Below are 23361 nucleotides of genomic sequence, written 5' to 3' on the forward strand. Positions count from 1 at the left end.
GTGGTTTGTTTAGTATTAGCAATAAATATTGATATTCACTTTTTTGACATTGTTTTCACTTTTTGTGTTTTAGTCTTAATTATTGTTAAAAAAATTGGATGGCATGCGAGACAGAAACAATTGAAATTAAAAAATATTTAGCCGAATAACTGCAAATATATACCGGTTTCTATTACTATTCATAAATCATTTGGTAAATACAAATGTAATACACTGTCACTCCAATATAGCGCCGTCAATGGGGTCCAAGCCGCGAAACAGCGTTATAACGGATCCGCGTTATAGGTTTTGAGCTCATTTACTGCAGGGCGCTATAAAAAAAACAGGTATAGAATAGCCTATAATATAGGTCATGTATATTTCCATGCTGTGTTGACGCAAATACATGCATATAAACCGAATCGTATTGATAACAGTATACACTGCAACGCCGATATATCGGGGACCCGTATATCGCGCTGTCCAATATATCGCGCTTTGGCTATGGCTCCCAAAAATCCGACGCGCATTATCACTAAATGACATGTTTTAATCTGAGAATTCGCTAACTTAAGCAAAAAATCGGTTCTAGCTAGTATTAACACCAGTGCCTTCCCCAGGAATTTGCTCAGGCGCCCCGGGGGTGGGTTCGGGAGTGGTGTCCCCTCCTGACGTTGATTTTTTTTAATTTAACGTGTCAATTCACGTTCTGTGGTGCGTTATAACTCAAAGAAAAACAGCGTCAAAAGACGTCATTTGGTGCGCTATGACTCTTCAAAAAAATCCCCCAGTCATTTAAAAATATATTTTTTTATATTGTTTAATTGTTTTAAAACTTTTCCGCACAGATAGTAAAATCCCGACTCGAATGATTCCCCAATACATCCGTTTCAACCCGACTCTATTACTGAATACTAACTATTTTTCAAGTTTCTATCTATTTCCCGATAATCCCGTTTATTCCGTTTTTATCAATCTCTTTCTGGTAAATATTTACGATAAAAGCTTTCAGTTATTTCTTTAACACAAACCTTGCCATTTTTAAGTGACTATTTATAGATTTGATGAAATATTGCCTCTGAATACGTGTCAATCCCCAGACCTGTTGTGTGCTTGTTAAAACGCTCAATACACGCCATTTGTATGCAATAGACGCGACGTTGTACATGCTGCATAATTTTCGCGCTCTTTTTAATTGAGAAAAAGATTTGACACAAAATAAATTTGCACTGCTAATTTGAAGCAAAAATATTTAACGTTGCGGTAACATTTACATTTGGAAGTGTGTTTCGGATTAAAAACGCGTTAACATCGACTTACGGTAATGGGTTTCGGATTAAAAATGTAATTATTCCCATTTGAGATTTCAACAAATATTAACCGTTGCGTTATAAATTCAACGATAATTTGTTTACACACTTTACGAGTCGAATAAATGTTTTGACGGAATTATGCATGAAATTCACGTTGTCCACGAGGATCACGGCCGGTTGCCATCATCAGTCTTCTAACTATCGATTATCGGACGAAACATTTACAAGTGTGCGTAATTAATTCAACGAAAATTTGTTAAAGCGCATTACGTGTCGAATAAATGTCAGAAAAACGAGGTGAATCAGTTCTATAAATGGACATGTTGAAATATACATGTACTGGAATTAAATAAATTGTTATCACATAATTGTAACCGGGAGTCATTTGCACAACTTACTCGCTATAATAATTAATTGTTTACCACTTGTAATTAATTTCTCGTATTAATTATGAGTCATAGGTAACACTTGTTTACAGTAAAAAGGTGTGATGATGATGCCCGAAACCGTCTTTAATGTTCTGTACTGTACTAATTACCGGTTTTATGTACTGTACTAATTACCGGTTTTATATTACTCAAATGGTACAACTACTTGCTAATCAAGCTGGGATAAACTCTTACTTCATGACCGACGTCAATAAAAAATAATGGTCGATAGTTAACCCCGCCCTCATAAGCATTCGCGTAACCGATTGGACGATGAACTTCACAGTTTGACGACTGGAAAGTTACCAGATACATCCTTGTCAGCATTTAAATGACCGTGTAATGTGGCTAGAATAATCAATACGCGCGTCATGCTATTCTCTTATCAGTGGATTATCCATTACCCCATGTGGTGTTTATGGCGATTACTTGTGAAAGTAGGTACCGAGTGCTCTTTTAAAACAGGGAATATTGATACACTGATAGGGAAACCTTGCTTTTTTTGGACAATCTCCACTTTCTTTTACTGAAGAATACACTGATCGGAAAATTTCAAGCGCCCCGGGTACTCTGATTTCGAAATTCAAGCGCCCCTGCAAGGGGCGCTTAAATGGCCTGGGGAAGACCCTGAACACCCTAAATTTCGCGTCTTACTATGGCACGCAGTGAAGCGTGAAAAACAGTCTATAAGTGACAGCTGTGTTGTTTACACACGGCTGTGGTTGTTTTTAACACTTAAGAAATAACCAATTAGTGTCATTGCAAAGGTAATAATGGCAGTTTACTGGTATATAAATCGTTAAATTTTGGTACTGGTCATGAATTTCTTTGTCCCGACAAAAAGCGCGGGAAAATTGGCGTGGGTGTATTTATTTGTAAATAAAAATTTCGTAGCGGGTACAACATTGAGATAATTAATTTCCATTAAAAGTTTCGTTGTAAATTTCAACAAGTACCGTGGTATCTCGCGAAATTATGTGGCATTGACATTTCCTCTTAATAAAATATAATTTTAACACACTGTATCGTTACTGTTACGCTGTTTCAGTTCCTTCATTTGGACTATTTATAAGGGTAAATTTGAATCTATGCACAATTGACGGCAAGAAATCTTCTTTTTAGCTGATTCGCGAGCGATCGTACATGAAAATAAAAAATATAATTTACATATTGTTTTTTTATGATAAATACACATACGTATATAGTTCTGAAAATGTTTATTGTAGAATTGGTTTGCAATTATTACTATACAAATATGTAGCAGCCCCGTATATTAAATGAAAACATATATACCAATATCAGCGATAAAGTGGATTAAAAACCTCATGTAATAGATGTTTGAAAGGTTTTCCTCCTTTGCCAAACTTGTTCGGGTTTCGGCCCTATTACTCCGTTTCATAGCGAAGCTCAGGAAATAAGTTTTAGTCATCCGAGCAAATGCGGATCAAATTCACTCAAAAGGAACATTTCGGGTCAGAATTTGAGGCTTAAAGTGTCAACAAAAGCACTCCTATACAACATCAGTTAGGTCTGTTTGTTGACCAGAAAGGACTTCTTCGTTGCAGTGGTCGCTTAGAAATAGCAAATCTGACCGAAAGTGCCCGACGCCCTATAATTCTGCCATAGGGGTCATAAATCACAAGATTGATAGTGGATAAATCTTACAAAACATTACTACACAGTGGTGTTTCACAAACTTTGTCTTTATTGAAACCTCAATATTGATTTCCATCGGGTCGAGCAGTGGTGAAATCTGTTCTCAAAAAGTGTTCCGTATGTCGTAGACATGAAGGTGGTCCGTACAAATTGCCACCTATGTGCTTGTACCCTAGGTTGATGTGTTGTACATGGGCAACACCTACTGTTCACCTGGTCACAGCTCTTATTCTGAGCTGCATAAGCTTGTGTCCTTTTTACGACCTGGAAAGTACCATAGAGTCGTGTTACAGAAGTGCAGTATTAAAATGAAAGAAAATAAACTATATTAAAAAACTAGAGATGTGTTCGTTAGAAACACAATGCCCCCTAATGCGCCGCTTTGAAAAAAAATAAATATTTTTACCTTTGACCTTGAAGGATGACCTTGACCTTGAACTTCCACCGCTCAAAATGTGCAGCTTCATGATAACGCCCCTTTGAAATTTATTATTTATTTTTTTTACCTTTGACCTTGAAGGATGACCTTAAAGGATGACCTTGACCGTGAACTTCCACCACTCAAAATGTGCAGCTTCATGAGAATGCAGATTTGGAGTGCGTTCCACTAACATAGCGTATATTTACGCAACTTTAGGTTTACGCACAGAATTTACGCCAAACGTAAATTAATGTGTACATCGTTTCACTAAAATGTGCACAAAATTTACGCTGCGTGTAAGTGTTGTTTAGCCTGTCAGGTGCTCACGGACGCGTAAGAAAGTAATCGTCTGCAACAGTATCTACTGTAAAGCAAGATTATACAATTTTTTTACATGTGTTAAATTGTAATATATTGATAGAATATGTTACAATAACACAAAATAGGCAAAAAAATTATACATTGAAGACAAATTTCAAAAAATGCAGCAAAGACAAATTAGCGCCCCAAGCCGATTGTGACGAATGTATTTCATACATATTTTCCTACAATAAGATCTCAATATTTATTTCTCCGATTTTTTTTCCTGGTGGATTTCAATTTAAAACTAGCTGCATACCCACATTTAAGCAATAAAATAAGCGATATAAAAAGGCATTCTAAAAAATCTCGCATTTACTTGAATAAATTACCTCCCTTAACATAACGGAATATCAAAAATACGTATATAGACAAAACCTGTACCTTGCACAGCGTGATAATAAACCGCATGCCTTTGCCACTCGTTCTCCAATGACATACTAAATAAAACTCAAACTATCTACACACATCTCGACTAACTACAACCCCGGTAATTAAGTAATCAGGTTAAATATACATGTAGGAATTAAGGGACAAAACAGTCAAAGACTAATATAACCTGTATCTTGTCTAATTATAACCCAGAAAGGTCTAGCTAAAATGATTCCGTGAAGGGGCGTGGGACCTGTAAATAACATCTGAACAACACACACACACATAACCCAGAACAACACTATCAAATGTCTGGAATAGATTTTTGTGAGAATTACAATATCACACTGTGATCATCAGGCTACAGTATAGCCCTCACATAATTGAAACCAGAGATCTACATATAAGCTGGGGTAGATTCAATTTACAATTAAACATGATGAATAGCAATGTATGAGTCATATACTGAATACCACTACCAAATATCTGGAATAGATTTTTGTGAGAATTACGATATCACACTGTGATCATCAGGCTACAGTATAGCCCTCACAAAATCAAAACCAGATATATACATATTAGCTGAAATAAATTCAAATGAGAATTAAGATTCTCAGTACAACATCAACAACACACAATGCTAAAACGACGGAAGGGTACGCTTTCCGTAATACGCAGGTTACTCAGCCTCTTTACAACGGGAGGTTACGCCAATTTTTCTGATTTACGCGAAGTACATATCTGGCGTAAATTTACGACATAATTTACGCACTGCATTAATTAACGCTGTTTAGTGAAACGCGTTTTTAAGAACAAGATTTGCGTACGCAAATATTTACGGAAATTATTTGCGTACGCAGCTGAGTGAAACGCACTCTTGAAATATATTTTTTTTGACCTTTGACCGTGAAGGATAACCTTGACCTTGAACTTCCACCACTTTAAATGTGCAGCTTCATGAGATACACATGCATGCCAAATATCAAGTTGCTATCTTCAATATTGAAAAAGTTATGGCCAATGTTAGTTTTCGGACAGACAGACGCCATATATTTGACATTTGACCTTGAAAGATTCAAATGAAAAGAAAATGGAAAAAAAAGATAAGAAATCAGAGGGAAAATAATAACTCGAGGCCCGTCAAGCAGTCTTAGAAGAAAGCAAATCAGAAGACTAATCTGCCTCTGCACTAAGACTAATCTGCCTCTGCACAGGACTGACAAATAAAAAACAGACATCTTCAGTGAGCATCAAGACAACAGGTCATGAAAAAGCCATCTTCACATAGGTACTGGCAGTCACTGCGGCTGGGACAAAACTGCCACCACTAGTCATCTACAAATGGAATACCGAAAGAGAAGTTGCTGGCCGGCATTGTCATTGTAGTGAATGAGAAGGGCTGAATGGACATGAACAAAATGAAGGCACGGCTCCTTGAGTGCTTCATGAATCGTCTAGACAGCTCCTTCATCAGTGAATGCACTTCTAGTGATGGACAGTATGATGGCACAAATTGGTGATGTAAACAAGTGTGTCCTCGCAAAAAATCCATCCAGGCCATAATCCCTGGAAGACTAACAAAGCTCATTCAGCCTCAACACATGAGCGTTAATTGCTCCTTCAAAATAGTGATGCCGGAGTGCTGGGATGTCCTACGGGAAACATTTGTCCACAATCACTGACCGGGTGCGGCGATCTGAAGTCACTGCTTGGGAAATGAAGGCCTGGGATGTGGTTAACTTGTATGGGTTTAAAAGTCATGGCTACCTGCCTCAAATGCCCTGTTTTGTTATTTTTTGGGGCAATATGCTGTTTTCAACCTACTTGAGAATGTTCCTCCTCTAGCTAAGTTCATGGAAGCAGTTTCCCAGAACTGAGAGCTCCTCTAATAATAATTCACTGACTTATTGACCAACAAATATCTGATGTAGTGAAAGAAAGGCTGTATAGTTTGTTTGATGTCTCAGTTTCAAGCCTCACTCATGAGTCCAGCTGAGACATTCTTTACAACAGCAGAACAAGACACTGTTTATTAATCCAACACCTCATTGAAAGTAACACAACCAAACTGAGATATGTAGACAATCAATGCCCAATCTCTCTTAGTCATCATTTTGTCTACTGGCAATCACAGTGTGGTTGCACCTAACCAATACACACTTGTTCATGTATGTTTGTTATTTTGTTTTGTTTATGCTGAAATTTATTTATTTTAAATACACTGGGAAAATGCCATTACAAGTCTTGCACCTTTCTTCAGTTTGTAGTCAGTGAATTTAAACTTGAAATCTTGTGTTCTTCGATCTTTTGGTAAGGAGGCGGGTTTTACAGGTAACACGCCACCTAGTAATGGTAGACATTTGTGTAACATTATTTTTAAATACTTCATTTTATGGCTAGGTTATTGCTAGGGCACGTTTTTCAAGATGTTTTATTACCAAGTTTTACCTTTGACCACTTAATTAAGGATTGTTAAAATAGTTGGAATTAGCAGAATCCAAGTGTCACTTTGACCTTTTTAAGCCCGGTCACAGGCAATACATGGGACATGGAGACCTATGATGGTTTAAATTTGCGCCAGGTTCTTTTCAAATACAACAATATATAGCAAGAGCCCAACAAGTCAACATGCAAAGCTCTTAAACAAGATGTGTCGACACAATGGAAGTCCACGAGATGAAGTTAAATTGCCTTTGTAATAGGGTGTATATAATGTTGTTAAGTAGAAAGATGGTATAGAAGAAATTAAAGTAATATATCTTATTTGTATTATAAGAGTATTATTAATTAATTTTTTAATTGTTTAATGACTATATAATTGGTTAACGGGATTTTTCATTTTTAATCCCATCCAATATAATCAGACAAAGAACCATGACTGTCTTGTTGTTCATTTTCCAATTCTGCCATATGGGTCACAGGGGCAGGTCTAGCCTGAATGTCCTCGTGAAAAGGCATGCAGGAACTGTAACTAAACTCTGAACAACAACTGTTCAATACCTCTGCTCTATTGCCATCCTGCTTGCTGTGTGTATGTGTGTCAATACAGTCTAACTGTTGCTCTGACTTACAGGTAAGACATTTATTCGGCGTTAGCTGAATACGCCAGGTTTTCAACTTTACTTGACCTTTGTAAGCGTCCAATAGAATTCAAATAAAACTTCCCGCGGCTAGGTCCATATGAAGACACTTCATTGATCGCATTGGCTGATTTGAGCATAATTACCCAGAACATGGGCAACATCACCGCGTTCTTGTAGTATAGCATGTTACACTGTTCACTGAATGGGATGCAGACTTCTAATTGGAGAGAAAAATTTGGAATTTATGCCATGTTTGTCCGTTGGAATAATTGGTAAAAAAAAGCGTTCTTGTAGTATAGCATGTTACACTTTTGAGTGAAGGGGTTGCGATCTTCTCATTGAAGAAAAAAAAATGGAATCTAAGCTATTTTTGTCTGATGGTCGCTTTGTCGATATATCAATATTTTAGGCGCAGCTGTTGTCTTGGTCGTGTACAGTTGGCGTTAAACAGAGTATTCACATAATGTACGTGAAGCTTTACAATTATAAATTATTTTTCAAATAGGGCGTGAAAAAGAATAGACTGTACTTATTTTTTAAATTAAATTTGCGCACTAAAAGTACCTTTATCACATAGCTTGTGCCCCGACGCTATCGCTAGGTGAAACTGTGGAAATTTAGTACAAGTATATTTGATGTAAACAAGTTCCTTGTTAATAAATTAATTACTGCTAAAGCAATATTATAAGAGACATACATAAGGAGCAATTTGCGGAAATATATGTTTTGTTTGAGAACTGTTGATTCGCAGGTTTTCGGATACAATAATGTTGAAAATATGTACGGGTTAAGATGAACATTTGTAGCTCAGCTTTTAACATTGCACTGTTATATAAAATGTAAACAGCGTAGTAATATAGGTCAACGTCTCAAGTTAAAAAATCTAAAAGTGTATACTAGTGTTTGTCTATTGCAATATTTAGTTCACTGATATATTAATTATATGTGTAATTACTGTTAATCACTTTAAGTGGCATCATAATCATAATTGTTACGGAACTATATTTCCTCACATTCATTTATGCGGGTGTACTGCGGCTGTTTATTGCGGGAAAACGTTTACTGCGCAGAAGAAAGAACCGACGATTGATGAAAAATTTTGCATTTCAAGAATTATTAATGGTAGATTTCACCAGGCGCATTTTAAATCTAGCTCTGCGGGGTTTCAATGTACGGCAATAGCTCTTGCTGCCATTTTGTTTATGGGTTGTAATTTAGTGCAAACACCCGAACGATTGACCGTTTACGATGTTGACCTTATTCTTGATTATGGACACCAGTTCTATGAGCAAATTATCGCGTCATCTTCCGACCAAAGAGTTCGATACTTAGGACATTGGGAATTGCCACACACTGTCGATTTAGGTAGTGAGGTTGTCAATGTGGCATATTACACTGATATGTTTTTTGGCGTTAATTCTCAGTCCTTGGGTCAAATTCCAACGAACGATGGAAGAGTGACAATTTCAGAAGCATTCAACGCGGCTTTGCAATATCTGATTACATTCTTTTAACAATAGGGGCCAGTACAGTTTCAGTTATAAGAAATGAAAATTCTTTCCTTCTTTTTGACTCGCATGGCCGAGATTCAAATGGAAGGTCATCTGCTACTGGATATGCATCCATCATAATTTTTCATGACTTAAATGAACTTGCTTCATTTACTGCAAGGAATTTCGCTCAAGCAGAGTTCAATTTATCACCTGTGTTTTTAGACAGACAAAGCTTCTCGCAATCAACACATTCTATAGCTGTGGATATGGAAAATGGTACATCCTCACATGATGCAACAGTTTCATCAAATTCACATAACTACAACAACACCTGCGAAAGTTCAAGAACATTACATCAAAAAAATGCACAAGAACACAACAAACTCAACCAGAGTTCAACTGTATTAAATGAACACTTGTATAACAAAAATGAAAGTCCCAACATATAACATTGTTCTAAAAGTGCAAAGGCTTATGAACAAAACATAAGAGAGGTGGTTGAAAGTTATTGTTCATGTTGTGAAAAGATGCTCTTTCCAGAGCAAGTTAAATTTTGCAGTGTCTCTAAGATTCCTACTCCTTTTGAAAACTGTCCATACTTACAATTTGAAGTTGATAGTCCTTTTTGCTCAGGGTGTTCAGCAGCATTAATGAAAAACAAGGTACCAGCTACATGTAAGTACAACAATATACTTGCTGGTGAGGTACCTAATTGTTTAAAAGTTTTAGATGTTGCGGAAAAGAGAATGATTGCTCAAATTCAAAGTTTTATGACTATTTTACTACTACCTGGAGGTCAGTTTGCAGAAAAAGGCTTGGCCATTCACTTCCCTTTAGATGTTAATAAATATTGTGATCAACTTTTTACTGTAATAGATGCAAAATTTCTTACATTGTCTTATGGACAAGAATGTCAATTGCAGGTTATACCTTACAGAAAAATTGCTGACTTACAACTGGTATTGATGGCATTGCAATGGCTTAGGAAGAACAATGTATTGTATTTAAATTTTCCTAACATTCCAGTGTGCTCTTCTAATTCAACATCTGCAACGAGTACTGAAACTGTGGAATCAGACCTAGGTGATTTGATTTACAACTAAAAGAAACGTTCACCAATGTTGCACAGTGTTCTGTTGTGCCTACTGACTATGTATTGCCTGATGTTGACATACAAGGTGTTATTGAAAATAGGAAATTGTTCTGCTTGCCCACTCAGTTCAATCAACCTGTTTGGATTTCCGATGTACCACATGGTGAGGAGTTAGCGTATCCAGCATTGTTTCCTTTTGGCAAAGGTGGGTTGACTGAGCAACGGACTTTGCCACTTACTGTCTTGCAATACTTTCAATTGAGACTATATAACAGGTGTGACCGATGGCGCAAAGATATACCATATCTTATGTATGCAGTAAACCATTTTGAACAGACAAAATTGGCTAATGATATTGAAATACAAATGAGAATGAAAAAAGGATTATCACTTACTGTGGGTAATCTATCAAGTTCTCATTTCACATCTGACATTAATGCAAATTCTTACATGTTCATGAAAAATATAAGAGGAACTGTTGCTTATTGGACGGATGTATTACAGGACTTGCTCGCAATTGTAAAATGCATTGGCCCACCAACATTGTTCATTACTCTTTCAGCAGATGATTGTCATTGGCCTGAGTTAGACATGTTGCTTACTGGTCGGACATTCCAGCAATGTGTTGACTTCCCTTCAGGTAGTGCAAGTATGATAAAAGACCCATTGATTACTTCCATTCATTTCGAAAGAAGGTGGAAAAGTTTACTCAAAAATGTTATTAAGGGCTCAAAATCTCCTTTTGGCAATGTGATTGATCATTTTGCTAGAGTTGAGTACCAGAATCGTGGAAGCCCTCATTTACACATCTTCTTGTGGATAGCTGATGGTCCAAATTTGCAGTCTTCCAGTTCAGCTGAGATTACACAGTTTATAGACTCTGTCATTTCAACTACTATTCCTTCTAAAGACAAAGATCTTCAGCTTCACACCTTAGTTTCCCGGTTACAAATTCATCACCACACATACACTTGTAACAAGAAACGTTCATCATGTCGTTTTGGTTTTCCAAGACCAGTCACTACTCAAACACATCTTTTGCAAAATGTAAATTTCACTAATCCAGGCTGTAGAGGTAGGTTTTATGAAACTGTAAGAACAGCAGATGACCAATATGTAAATGCATACAATGAAGTTATTCTTCGAAGATGGCGTGCAAATATGGACATTCAGCTGGTAAGTGGAAGTCATGGATTGGCATATTACGTCTGCAGTTACATAACAAAAGCAGAACCATATGATTTGAAAGATGCACTTGGAAAAGTTATTCAAAATATTGCATTACATCCGCAAGGTTGGTCTCTTAAAAAACAATTGTACTTGATTGGAAATTGTGTTTTAAAATCACGTCGTTTATGCGCACAAGAAGCCGCTGCCAGATTGGGACATCTTCAACTAGTATGGACATCAAGACAAATTGTTTACTTAAATACACGCCCCCCAGAACAGCGTTACAGAATTTTAAAGGCTAAAAAGGATAGAGAAACGTTACCTGCAAACAGTACAGACATTTTCAAAACAAACATTTTAAACTACTATGCTGATAGGCCTTCAGATATGGAAAATACGTCTTTGTTCAAATTTGCATCTAAATACCGATTGTCAAATGCTAACAGTGCTAATGTTACAGGACGATGTTTGCCACGTTTCAGGTTGCGCACCTTGGGAAAAATTATGCAGCATCGAAGGCGACCAGCAATCATTAGAACCCCTTCCTTCCGTCCCAGCAGTGATGAATACTTTTATTCAACACTTCTTCTTCATTTACCTTACAGGGATGAAAACACAATATTACATGGTTTTCCATCGGCTAAAGATGCATTTCTTGTAAAGTATTCCAATTTGGATGTTGCAGACATACAGTTCAATTCATATTTATATGATATTGAAAGAACTGTCCGATTAATAAGAGTTACAAACGAAGACTTGGGCTGTATAGTTGCTCCAAACACTGATGAAGGGCCAGAACTGCACGAAGAAAACGTATCGCCGGAATTTGCACTGCATACTCCCTTGCATATTACACTGGACAGTGAAAATGCATCATCATTTACAATCACAAATTCAGAAACAGATCCTTATCACAGTTTACATGTAAATCTTCTTTCTCAAGACGAAATTGACCAGCATATTCAACGGTTAAATAATGCTCAGCAAAACGTTTTCCATGTAATTCAAAGACATTTCAGTTCCAATTGCAATAATCCCTTACACTTATTTGTGAGTGGTGAAGGTGGCACTGGCAAAACATTCCTCATTAAAACCATTGTAGAATGGATGCGATGTTATACAGCTTGCTTTTCTGGTATGAACCCAGTAATTGTTTGTGGGCCTACAGGAATGAGTGCTAAAAACATAAATGGAAGAACATTGCATTCAGTGTTAAAATTGCCTGTTCAGCATGGAAGAGAACCAGAATACACAGAATTGTCCAGCAGAGTGTTAAAAGTTGTTAGAAATATGTTTCGTAATGTTCATACCCTTGTGATTGATGAAATTTCCATGGTTTCCAATGCAATGTTGAACTTTATTCACAGACGACTTTGTGCAATTAAAGAGAACACTCACTATTTTGGTGGAATGAATATTATTGTTATTGGTGATTTCTTCCAATTGAAACCAATACGTGGTCAGTTTGCATTTACCAATATACTGTTGTGGGATTTATTTGATAATTATATTCTTACTATCAACATGAGACAGTCATCTGATATTGAATACAGTACTCTTTTAAGTAGAGTCAGAAATGGAGAAATTACGAGAAGTGACATTGAACTGCTTATGACACGCATAATACCAGATGACCATGAGGACTTTGTAGGTGCTTTACGAGTGTTTCCAACTGTCCGAGAAGTCTTGGAATATAATGAACACATGCAACTTCATTTAAATCAACACTGCATTCAGCATACAGCTCGGCATCAGTTTCAGTCTGCAGACAGTGGCAATGATAATGTAACCGATGAATACATTCCATCTGATGATAGAGATGCTGGCGGTTTACCTCGTAGGTTGTTATTGTCAGTTGGAACAAGAGTGATGTTAACGAGGAATATAGCAACTGAAAATGGCTTGGTTAACGGTGCACTTGGCTTTGTAAAAGCATTCACATTTGAAGATAATCAACTTATTAGAGTATTTGTTCAATTCGATGATGAGGCTATTGGACGAATATTTTATGACAATGAACATGATGCCATTTATGTTGAACCAATTACACAAGAATTTCATTACCATGGCAGATCTGTTTACAGGACACAATTTCCACTTCTTCCTGCATGGGCATCCACAATACACAAAGTACAAGGTATTTCAGTAGACAAAATTGTTGTGTCCCTGGGTAAAAGTGTTTTCGCTGAGGGCCAATTTTACGTTGCTCTTTCTAGAGTACGGACATTGAAAGGCCTGGGTATATTAGCTTTAAATGTCACTAGAATTAAAGCAAACAAAGATGTGGTTTCATTCTACAAGCAATTACGTGTAGTTTGCAAACATGAACACAATTAATACAATACATTTATTTTCAGAACATAATTATATGCATTATGCTTGTACAGTTTTTTTTTTAAATGTAAATTTCAATTATATGCAGTTCCATGTACATTAACATTACATGACAAATTCATGCGGCTCATGCTTCAAAACAACTAACCCCCATGGCCGTATTGTTGATATACACATATTTCAAAATTTACTTCTGGTTCACCATCATTCCACTATATGGTGTATATACCGGTACTTACATTGTTAAGTGATTTTCAACAACGTTTTTCAAATTATTGATTCTAAGGTTAAAAGTAAAGTCCATTTTAGATTGTAACTATATACTAAATTTGAAAACTTGCAATGTCAAAAATATTTCATCACTGCTGTAATGATCATACATAATAGAACTGCAGTCCTCCTTCATAAATAAGATGTAATTTTGTGACTGCTACCATATTCATTTTGTATGTCTTATACAGCCATATTAACAGTCTCCTACATTTACTGAAATCTCACAGAGCTACATATAATATGCCCATGGTGAAATCCTATGTTACATACTGTTGTGTAAGACAGTCCAGCGGATATCCATTTCAGACAGTCTAGGTAGAATTCCATTTTCTTCAAACACCTTTTCCATTTTGTGTCAGACTTTTAGAGTAAAGTTTAATTCTGTTTTAAGACAGTCTTAGTGTATTTTCATTTTGTGTCACACAGTGTTAATGCATGCTTATTTTGTGTCAGACAGTGTTAGTGGATTCTCATTTTGTGTCAGACAGTGTTAGTGCATTCTCATTTTGTGACAGACAGTGTGAGTGCATTCTTATTTTGTGTCAGATAGTGTTAGTGGTGTTTCATTTTGTATAAGACAGTGTTAGTGGAGTTTCATTTTGTATGAGATAGTGATAGTGGAGTTTTATTTTGTATCAGACAGTGTTAGTGGAGTTTCATTTCTTGTCAGCATTTGTTACATGATATACAATTTACAATTGCTCTGTACATATTTTAAATATTGCAAATGCTAGTACTTAACATCTGTATTTCTTGTATTTTGACTGTGAAATATTTTGAAATATTCATTTGTATAAAGAAGTTCAATTTAAAATATATCCATTTTAAGTCATTTTTGTGCTGTTCTTAAATTGTTACACTTTTTAAAGTATACTACATGAATGTTCTTATTGAAATTTGCATTTGTAACAATACAATTATTAAGAAATATTATTTGTTAAAATTGATTTTTTTACATACTTTATTATTTTGATGCTCAACCAAAGTTGGTTTCGTTACAAATAGGTATGTTGGCCTTACTTATACATATTTGTTACTAAATTTTCGTAACTGAAATTAATACTGTCAGAATTGGTTTATGTAGCAAACACAAACTTCTACAATACTTAAGTAAAATAAAGACATATTTTAAACGCTGCTAAATTTCTTCACAGACAAGAACTCTTGAACAAATGTAGTTAATGTTCATACAATAAAGTAAAATATAAAGCATTGCCTATGTATGTGTGTATATATATATATATATATATATATATATATATATATAAATATATATATATTATATATCTTAGGCCTATCCCCAGGCGCTTTAAGCATTCGCAAACCCCTAAGCTTTAATCTTTATTTGATTAAATTTTCTTGCCAATTTGTGTTGTTTTCATTCTTCATTATGTATATAAAATCATGTAATAACATAGTGAAATAAAAAGATTGAACAGCTTTTTATAGGGCTGTTAACCTAGTTTCAGTATATTTCTTGAATTATTGCATTTTTTTCGTTTAGTATAAGTACCTTTAATAAATAGACTTATTAAAAGGGTTTTTCCAGTACCACAGTAACCATTCATATTTTACCCTGTGCTTCAGCTATTTTCTGGGGAAAGGCATTACATTACTGACAATTTAGTTGGTAATATTTCACCTAATCTCCTCTTTTCATTGCAGTCACTCGTGGACCTGCCATCTGTGGAGAAAACCACAACAACTCCACTGAGAGTACAAATTCTCTACACATCTGACATCAAAACGTATCAGAATTCAAAAAAACAACAAATGTCAGTAATCGAGTCTGTTGTTGCTGACAACACTGGCTTCAAAAAACTATTAGTTTACAACAGGACTGTTTTTCCCATGTTAAAAGTGGGGAACTCAATAATGATGCTGAATGTAATTTCCAAAAGTAGGGAAATCGTTGCAACTAGCAACAGCAAAATTCTTTTAATTCCCAAAGTTGATGTGACGAAGTACGACAGTCTGCAACAACTTTAGTCAACCAAATGATAAACCCTAAGGAGCACTTGATTGGTGACATTTATGACTTGCCGCAAGGAACCTTCGTTATTGTCAGAGGAAAGATTGTGCAGGTAGGCATATATTGGTTTTCTTGTGTTTATTTTCAATTATTTCATTTCAGTTGTTTTATAAGAACTTTTCAGTTAGTATAATCTTGTAGTAGTACTATTGATGTTATACACAAATTTTTCAGCAAGTTCATCATGCATGCATGATGTGAATCTAAATTTAGTTTTGGTGCAAATTTGTTCTTAAAACACAAAGACAAAATTTTGTTTTCTTTATCATTTTCATTTCCTACAGCGATATATATTCCTACGACAAACGAACACTATTAAAAAGAAGAAGGCTTTGGTTATTGTAGGAATATATGTACAAAATATCTTCGTCACAATCAGCTCAGGCCGCTTATTTGTCTGCTGCATTTCATGAAATTCGTCTTCAATGTATAACTTTTCTTGCCTATTTTGTGTTATTGTTACATAATTTTTATAAACATATTACAATTTAACACATATAAAAATCGTGCATACTCTCTTTAACTCATAAAACTTGTCAATAAATTGCTTGCATTTTATGTTTCAGCTTGATGATGTTCAGAGCGTATTAACTTCGTATGGCGCACAAACAGAAGTTAGAAACCGCATTGTAAGTGACGAAACAGCGTCAATTCCATTTGCCCTGTGGAGGCAACTAGCTTCAAGTCCATTGTCTGTTAATGACAATGTCAAAATTTACAATGCAGTTGTGTCCAAAACAACTAATGGAGAACCCAAATTATCAGGAAACCAGAAAACAACCATTGAAGTAAGTAAACTCTGTTTTTGTTTTACCATAATATTTTTGAAAGTAACTTACACTAACAATTTTCATTTAACTTTACAAAAATCATCCTTTACTGGACCTCAAAAAACGTTATATAAATCATTTTGGGCATATGGATAAGTAGACCACAGGAACTACAAATAAATTTTTGAAGGCAAAAAAATCAAACAACATCTCCTCAACCCTCCAGTAGAATTTAAAAGCTAACTTAAATAGTTAACAATATGGTTAACTAATAGAAGCATTTCTTTTTTAGTTCCTGGCACCAGATGCAATTCCAGTCACAAAAGGAAGCTCCAGCTACGAAGAGCAGGGTGAAGTTGTTGGCTTCAGCGACATCAGTGTCTACAAATCCTGTAGTCGGCAGCCCTGTCACGAAAAAAAACTCGTTCAGAATAAATGCCCAAAATGCTTAACTAATTATGATGATGAATCAAACAAATTGTCAATGTCGTGTTCTATTGGGCTGTTACAAGAAGAAAACATAACAACAGTAACAATTTTCACACCACAAATTCGTCAACTTATTGAAGACCTTCATCTGGAAGAAAAAAATAACAGTATTCTAGAAGAGCGAATGCTCAATATTTTACCAATCAAAGTTGGATTCACTAGAAGCCCAAGAAAAGACTCAAACACGCTGTCACTTTTAAAAAAGCTGTAATGCCAAACCACCACTCCTGTGTATCATTACACACTGCCATTTTGGTGTTCTGCTCTTGTAATTTACCAATTGTGTGTTTTTTACCAGGTTTTCCAAAAAACAGGTCATTAAATTGGTGAATGTCGGCGGGCAGAACAATTCTTCCGAGCGCAACCCCTCCTTGTTAAAATGTGTTAGTTCTCTTTATAATAGTGTACATAATTCAAAGACTATTAACATTTAAAAGATTTATTTTATCACAAAATAACCAAACCAAATGTTTTAACAAATACATTACACTTTTTAAAATTTCAAGGCTTGCTGTTACTTGGCATTACAAAACAAATTTATTGTAAGTCTTTGCAGTAACATTTCTTAAACAACACTCATTCAATATATAACCTTTATAAAGCATATTTATTTTATTTCACAATATATGTTTGCTAAAAAAATGTTTTTCTTAACTTATTCATTCGGTTTGTCTTTTTGCATGGATAGATTTGTTAATATTTTTAGTTTATGTTAGCTTTTGTTGCTCTTTATGTTGGCTTTTATAATGTTATATACACTGTCAGTTTTACTTTTAGTTCATATTATTGTTAAGACGAGTTTTTATTATATTTTAAAGGGGCATATCAGCATTTAACAAACACAAATCCTCAATTTTGAGCAATACAGTACTTGTACACTTGTAATATCATACCTCGACTGTCTTACCAGGTTAATCTGTTCATATGCCTCTTTAACTTTGCCTGTTTTATAAACTTTACAGTACATGTTTGTTATCACAAACTTAGTTTTTACACAAATACATTTGTTACAGGTTTTTATATGTATACTGTTGTTGAATTATGTTTTTGCTCCCGGTAGGGTGGCATATAGCAGTTGAACTGTCAGTCTGTCCGAAAACTTTAACATTGGTCATAACTTTTGCAATATTGAAAATAGCAAATTAATATTTGGCATGCATGTTTATTTCATGAAGCTGCACATTTTTAGTGGTGAAAGTTCAAGGTCAACGTCATCCTTCAACTCAAGGTCAAAAGGTCAACAACAAAAATCAAGGAAAGTAATAAGCTTTAAAAGGCAGATAATTTCTAAACCTGCCAAATAATACATTGCAATTTTATTTCAAAGCAGGGCAATAGGGGGCATTGTATTTCTGACGAACAAATCTCTTTTTTTTTAATCTTGTGTTAAAAAAACATGGTTTCCGCTAAACTTCTTTTTATTCTCTTTGTGTTTTTACATGGGCATTTTTTTTAATTGTTTGTTAGTTTTTTTTTATGTTAAGTTTATGATATTGCTTATAATATTAAAAAGGCAATATTCGTTTTTACATGTAGTTTGTGTTTGTTTTTGTTACTCTTTTACTTCATATTTGCATTTATAATGTTATATACACTGTTAGTTTTACTTTTAGTTCATGTCATTGTTAAGATGAGTTTTTTTGTAAAATATTGAAGGGGCATATCAGCATTTAACATACACAAATCCTAAATTATGAGCAATACAGTACTTGTACACTTGTACTATCAAACCTCGACTGTCTTACCAGGTTAATCTGTTCATATGCCCCTTCAACTTTGCCTGTTATACAACCGGTAGGGTGGCATATAGCAGTTGAACTGTCCGTCTGTCCGTCCGAAAACTTAAACATTGGTCATAACTTTTGCAATATTGAAGATAGCAACTTGATATTTGGCATGCATGTGTATCTTATGAAGCTGCACATTTTTAATGGTAAAAGTTTAAGGACAAGGTTATCCTTCAAGGTCAAAGGTAACAAGAAATATCTTTAAAAAAGATATACGGCGTAAATAGTTTAATGAATGAGATCAAGGATAGCGAATGTCTTTTTCTGTGCAGTTCTTAGCTGCATCACACGCAGTACGGGATGTTACGGGGAGTTTTCGCGGCTTATTTTACATTATAACATATTGCTGGTCATAAACCTATAGATACAAAACAGAAAACCAAAAGAAGAATGGAAGTGAAATTTAAACATATGAGTCAACCGGCCACACGAGAACAAACCTGTTTTAGTGGTCTGTCGGGCATTGCTATTTGATTCGATTATTAACAGTATCGAGAATCATCGTGCTCATGCTTAAAGTGATATTATGGGCATTTTGCACTGTTGAATTGAGCTGAAAAGAATTAACAGGTCAAAATAGTTAATTAAAATGTGGTTACTGATCAATTATCTGCAACTCACCTTGCTACCAGTTGTTTATAAAAATATATTTTATATTCGATATTCTTACGTGACCCACCCAGTCCTGTAAGCCGAAATGATCCGTAAATCAATATTGTGTCTTTGTGTCGTATGAACAAATCTGCACTAAAACTAAATTTAGGTTCAACTCGTAAACGCATGATCAGTTGTCAAACGAAAGTACGGTTAATATTCAAATGCATTATTTTTCTCTTTCTGGTATATTGTTTTAGTATGTTGATGCTGCATTAATTACTATAAGTGTATATGAAGTAGAAACATCAAAAATAATCAACGGTTGCGATAGACACCTATAAACTGTTACATGCTCATAATATCACTTGAGTACATTAGGCAATATGGTGGAATAATTATTGTTAAATTTATTAAAAATAATATTTATCATTGTATTGTTGAAAACACATTAAGAATCTATTATTGACATACCATAATTATATTGCTGAATATCTTCTTTTAACATATTTCTGGTCTAAAGAAAATTCCAGGTAACCTAGTTCACGGATAGCGTCTTTATTATATAACGATTATTTTACTGACCGCGAACTCCGGTGATGACCTGTATATAAACTCTGAATGTCCGCGACTTGACCCGAAACCTCGCGGGTTGAAATGCAATTCTTTAAAGTGAGGCCTCGCTTCCACTGCTCTTTATACTTTTACATGTTAACATGTTGACAGGAATATGGAAGTAAGTACTAAATATGAGAACATAGCCTTTTAAGTATAAACGCTTTTGCGCTGGTAATACTCTGTAAATAAAAGGTGTACGCACAAACTGTATTGATGTCGAGAATTGAGTGTAAAACTGTTCTATCTAATAAGCCTTTTCATTAGAGATAAAATTGTTTCATACAGTAAAACAGTGGTACAAAGACGCGGATATGTTTCCAATGTTCTGGTGGTATACTCAAATCAGCCAATGGAATAAATGAAGTGTATTCATTCGTACCTAGCCGCGGGAAATTTTATTTGAATTTTATTGGACACTTACAAAGGTCAAGTCAGGGTGAAAAGCTGGCTTATGCAGCTTACGCCGAAAAAAACAAAATCAAGGGAAGTAATAAGCTTTAAAAGGCAGATAGTTTCTTAACCTGCCAAATGATGTATTGAAATTTTGTTTCAAAGCAGGGAAATAGGGGGCATTGTGGTTCTGATCAACACATCTCTTGTTTCTTATAATCTTGTGTTACAAAAACATGGTTTGTGCTAAAGTTTTCTTATTCTCTTTCTGTTTTTACATGGGCATTTTCTTAACTGTAAGTTTTATTTTATGTAAAGTTTATGATAGTGCCTATAATATTAAAAAGGCAATATTTGTTAGTACATGTAGTTTGTGTTACATTGTGTTACTCTTTTACTTTATGTTGCCATTTATAATGTTTTATACACTGTTAGTTTTACTTTTATTTCATGTCATTGTTAAGATAAGTTTTTATTATATTTTAAAGGGGCATATCAGCATTTAACAAACACAAATCCTCAATTTTGAGCAATACAGTACTTGTACACTTTTACTATCAAACCTCTACTGTCTTACCAGGTTAATCTGTTCATATGCCCCTTTAACTTTGCCTGTTTTATAAACTTTACATTACATGTTTGTTATCAAAACCTAAGTTTCTACACAAAAATATGTGTTACAGGTTTTTATAACATGGTTTTTGCAAAAGTTTTTCATTACCTTTGTGTTCTTGCATGGCATTTTTTTTTTACTTGTTTGTTAGTTTTATTTCATGTTAAGTTTATAATAGTGCCTATAATATTTAAAGGTCAATATTAGCAATTTACAGATTTCATTCATCAAAAAACATAAATGTTAAACAATACATTTACATTTTTAATTTCAGTTGATTATGTACTTTAAGTTTTTATATTATGTTACGTTTTGAAAGATGCTTCAAACATGTTAGTCTTTGAAATCATTTTCCTTCCAAAGATGTTGATTTACTATTAAAATCATATTTCATTTCTTAGTATGTTTGTTATAAAAAACATTGTTTAACTTTAACAATTTCAAATCGTATGTTTTTTGCAATATTAACATGAAACTTTATAGGATTATAATAGTATTAACCAAAAAAGCATCGCATAACAACTATAGCTCTACTATGCGTAATTAAAGTTCTTGGCAATTTTTTAGTATAATACTTGGCTTTGGTCATCAGAATTTCTTCACATTTTAAAGTGACATTTGCTTTAAACTTAATACATCATTTAAACGAAGTGCGGTGTAAAAGAACCATACAGTCTTACCATTACTTACCATGTTCTTCTGTTTTTTCATAGCAATAAATAAATGTTGAAGCATTCGTTCTTGTGTTTCCTATTACTTCGCAATGTGCGCTTGTACACTCATGGTAGATCTAATAAGCCCATGAGCATATGCAAAAAGTTTCGTCCCAGATTAGCCTGTGCAACTGTAATCTGGGACGACACTTTCCGCTTAAACTTGATATATGTAAATTTATTGATCTTTGGTGTGATGCATAGCGGATCGATTTAATTAGTCGATACCAAGCCATATATACACGTGTGCGCTTGTACACACTTGGAAGATTTAATGAGTCCCGTTTTAGGAAAACGGGGCGTAATGCATATGCGAAAAGTGTCGTCCCACATAAGCCTGTGCAATCCGCACAGACTAATTTATAAGGAAACTCCGCAAAAACAAGATTTTCGCCAATAAGAGCGACACATTTAGCGACACTTACATGTATTAAGTCTGGTTTTCGCAAAACGCTGCTCTCATGCTGCTAGTTATCGCAAAATACTCATGTTTGTGCGTTTGCGATTGTTAAACGATTGCTCAATACGTGAACATTTGAATATGTACTTCACATGTAGTATATGTTTTACATATAAATGTACATGTAAATATGTTTCACTATGTGACAAATAATACATAATAATAAGTTTTTGTGCTGGATCCATATTTTATTTACGTTTTAAATTAAAAATTAAATACATTTATTTAACAATAAACAAAACTGATTTGATTCAAAAACTTGTTCTTGTTTTCTTCTTAATCGCTCGAGTAAGGATGCAATATCGACAGATATGTACATGTACACACGTATCGCGTGCAGTCCACTTATTTATCCATGGGAGACAGTCTCAGAATTTAGTCTCTACCTTAAAGCTAAACAGTGAATTTGTCGAACACAACAATGTTTTTCCTACCACATGCATAAGGCAATATTATAAAATGACGTCATAGCAAGTGCCCGTACAGAGAATTGTGTCTCCAAGTAAATCCTCTTGATTTTTTAGTATAATGTATTGAGAACGAGCGAGATGATTCCCGATATTGTTAATAATCGAATCAAAAAGCAATGCCTGACAAACCACAAAATAGGTTTGTCCGAAGAACGCACGAATAAATATTTAAAATATGTACGAATACTTCGCGTGTTGCCATTTGACTGACATGTTATAATTTCACTTCTATTCTTCTTTTTTTTGTATCTATAGATATATCATCAGCAATATGTAATAATGTAAAATAAACCGAGACACATGCTATCTTTGATTTCATTCATTAAACTCTTTACCTTTCACCAACTCCAACCACAATCAACGCCGTATATCTTTTTTAAAGATATTTCTTGTTTTATATCTATTTTACTTGTATCATAATTAAGATTAACATTTTCAAAACAAATTTTT

General features: G+C 34.5%; 1 protein-coding gene and 1 long non-coding RNA gene across 2 annotated transcripts; both read left to right on the forward strand.

Moving 5' to 3' along the window:
• Positions 1 to 13433: 13433 nt before the first annotated feature.
• Positions 13434 to 17659, forward strand: LOC127849646 (uncharacterized). Its single transcript, XM_052382392.1, has 5 exons — positions 13434 to 13505; positions 15641 to 15691; positions 15988 to 16059; positions 16574 to 16795; positions 17070 to 17659. Exons 1-5 carry the CDS (start codon positions 13434 to 13436, stop codon positions 17475 to 17477), a joined length of 825 nt encoding a protein of 274 aa, XP_052238352.1. The 3' UTR covers positions 17478 to 17659.
• Positions 17660 to 17676: 17 nt separating this feature from the next.
• Positions 17677 to 22004, forward strand: LOC127851058 (uncharacterized). Its single transcript, XR_008035638.1, has 2 exons — positions 17677 to 19014; positions 21236 to 22004. It is a non-coding gene; the product is annotated as an uncharacterized LOC127851058 (long non-coding RNA).
• Positions 22005 to 23361: the final 1357 nt, after the last annotated feature.

The sequence above is a fragment of the Dreissena polymorpha genome, chromosome 11 (assembly GCF_020536995.1).
Source record: "Dreissena polymorpha isolate Duluth1 chromosome 11, UMN_Dpol_1.0, whole genome shotgun sequence".
NCBI classification, from domain to species: Eukaryota; Metazoa; Mollusca; class Bivalvia; order Myida; family Dreissenidae; genus Dreissena; species Dreissena polymorpha.

Excerpts from the sequence above, each read along its gene's own strand:
- LOC127849646 (XM_052382392.1), top strand. The coding sequence starts at position 13,434 with ATGGCAGATCTGTTTACAGGACACAATTTCCACTTCTTCCTGCATGGG. Across the intron at positions 13,506-15,640 it reads CACAATACACAAAGTACAAG|TCACTCGTGGACCTGCCATC; the intron begins GTATTTCAGTAG and ends TTTTCATTGCAG. Across the intron at positions 16,060-16,573 it reads TCAGAGGAAAGATTGTGCAG|CTTGATGATGTTCAGAGCGT; the intron begins GTAGGCATATAT and ends TTTATGTTTCAG.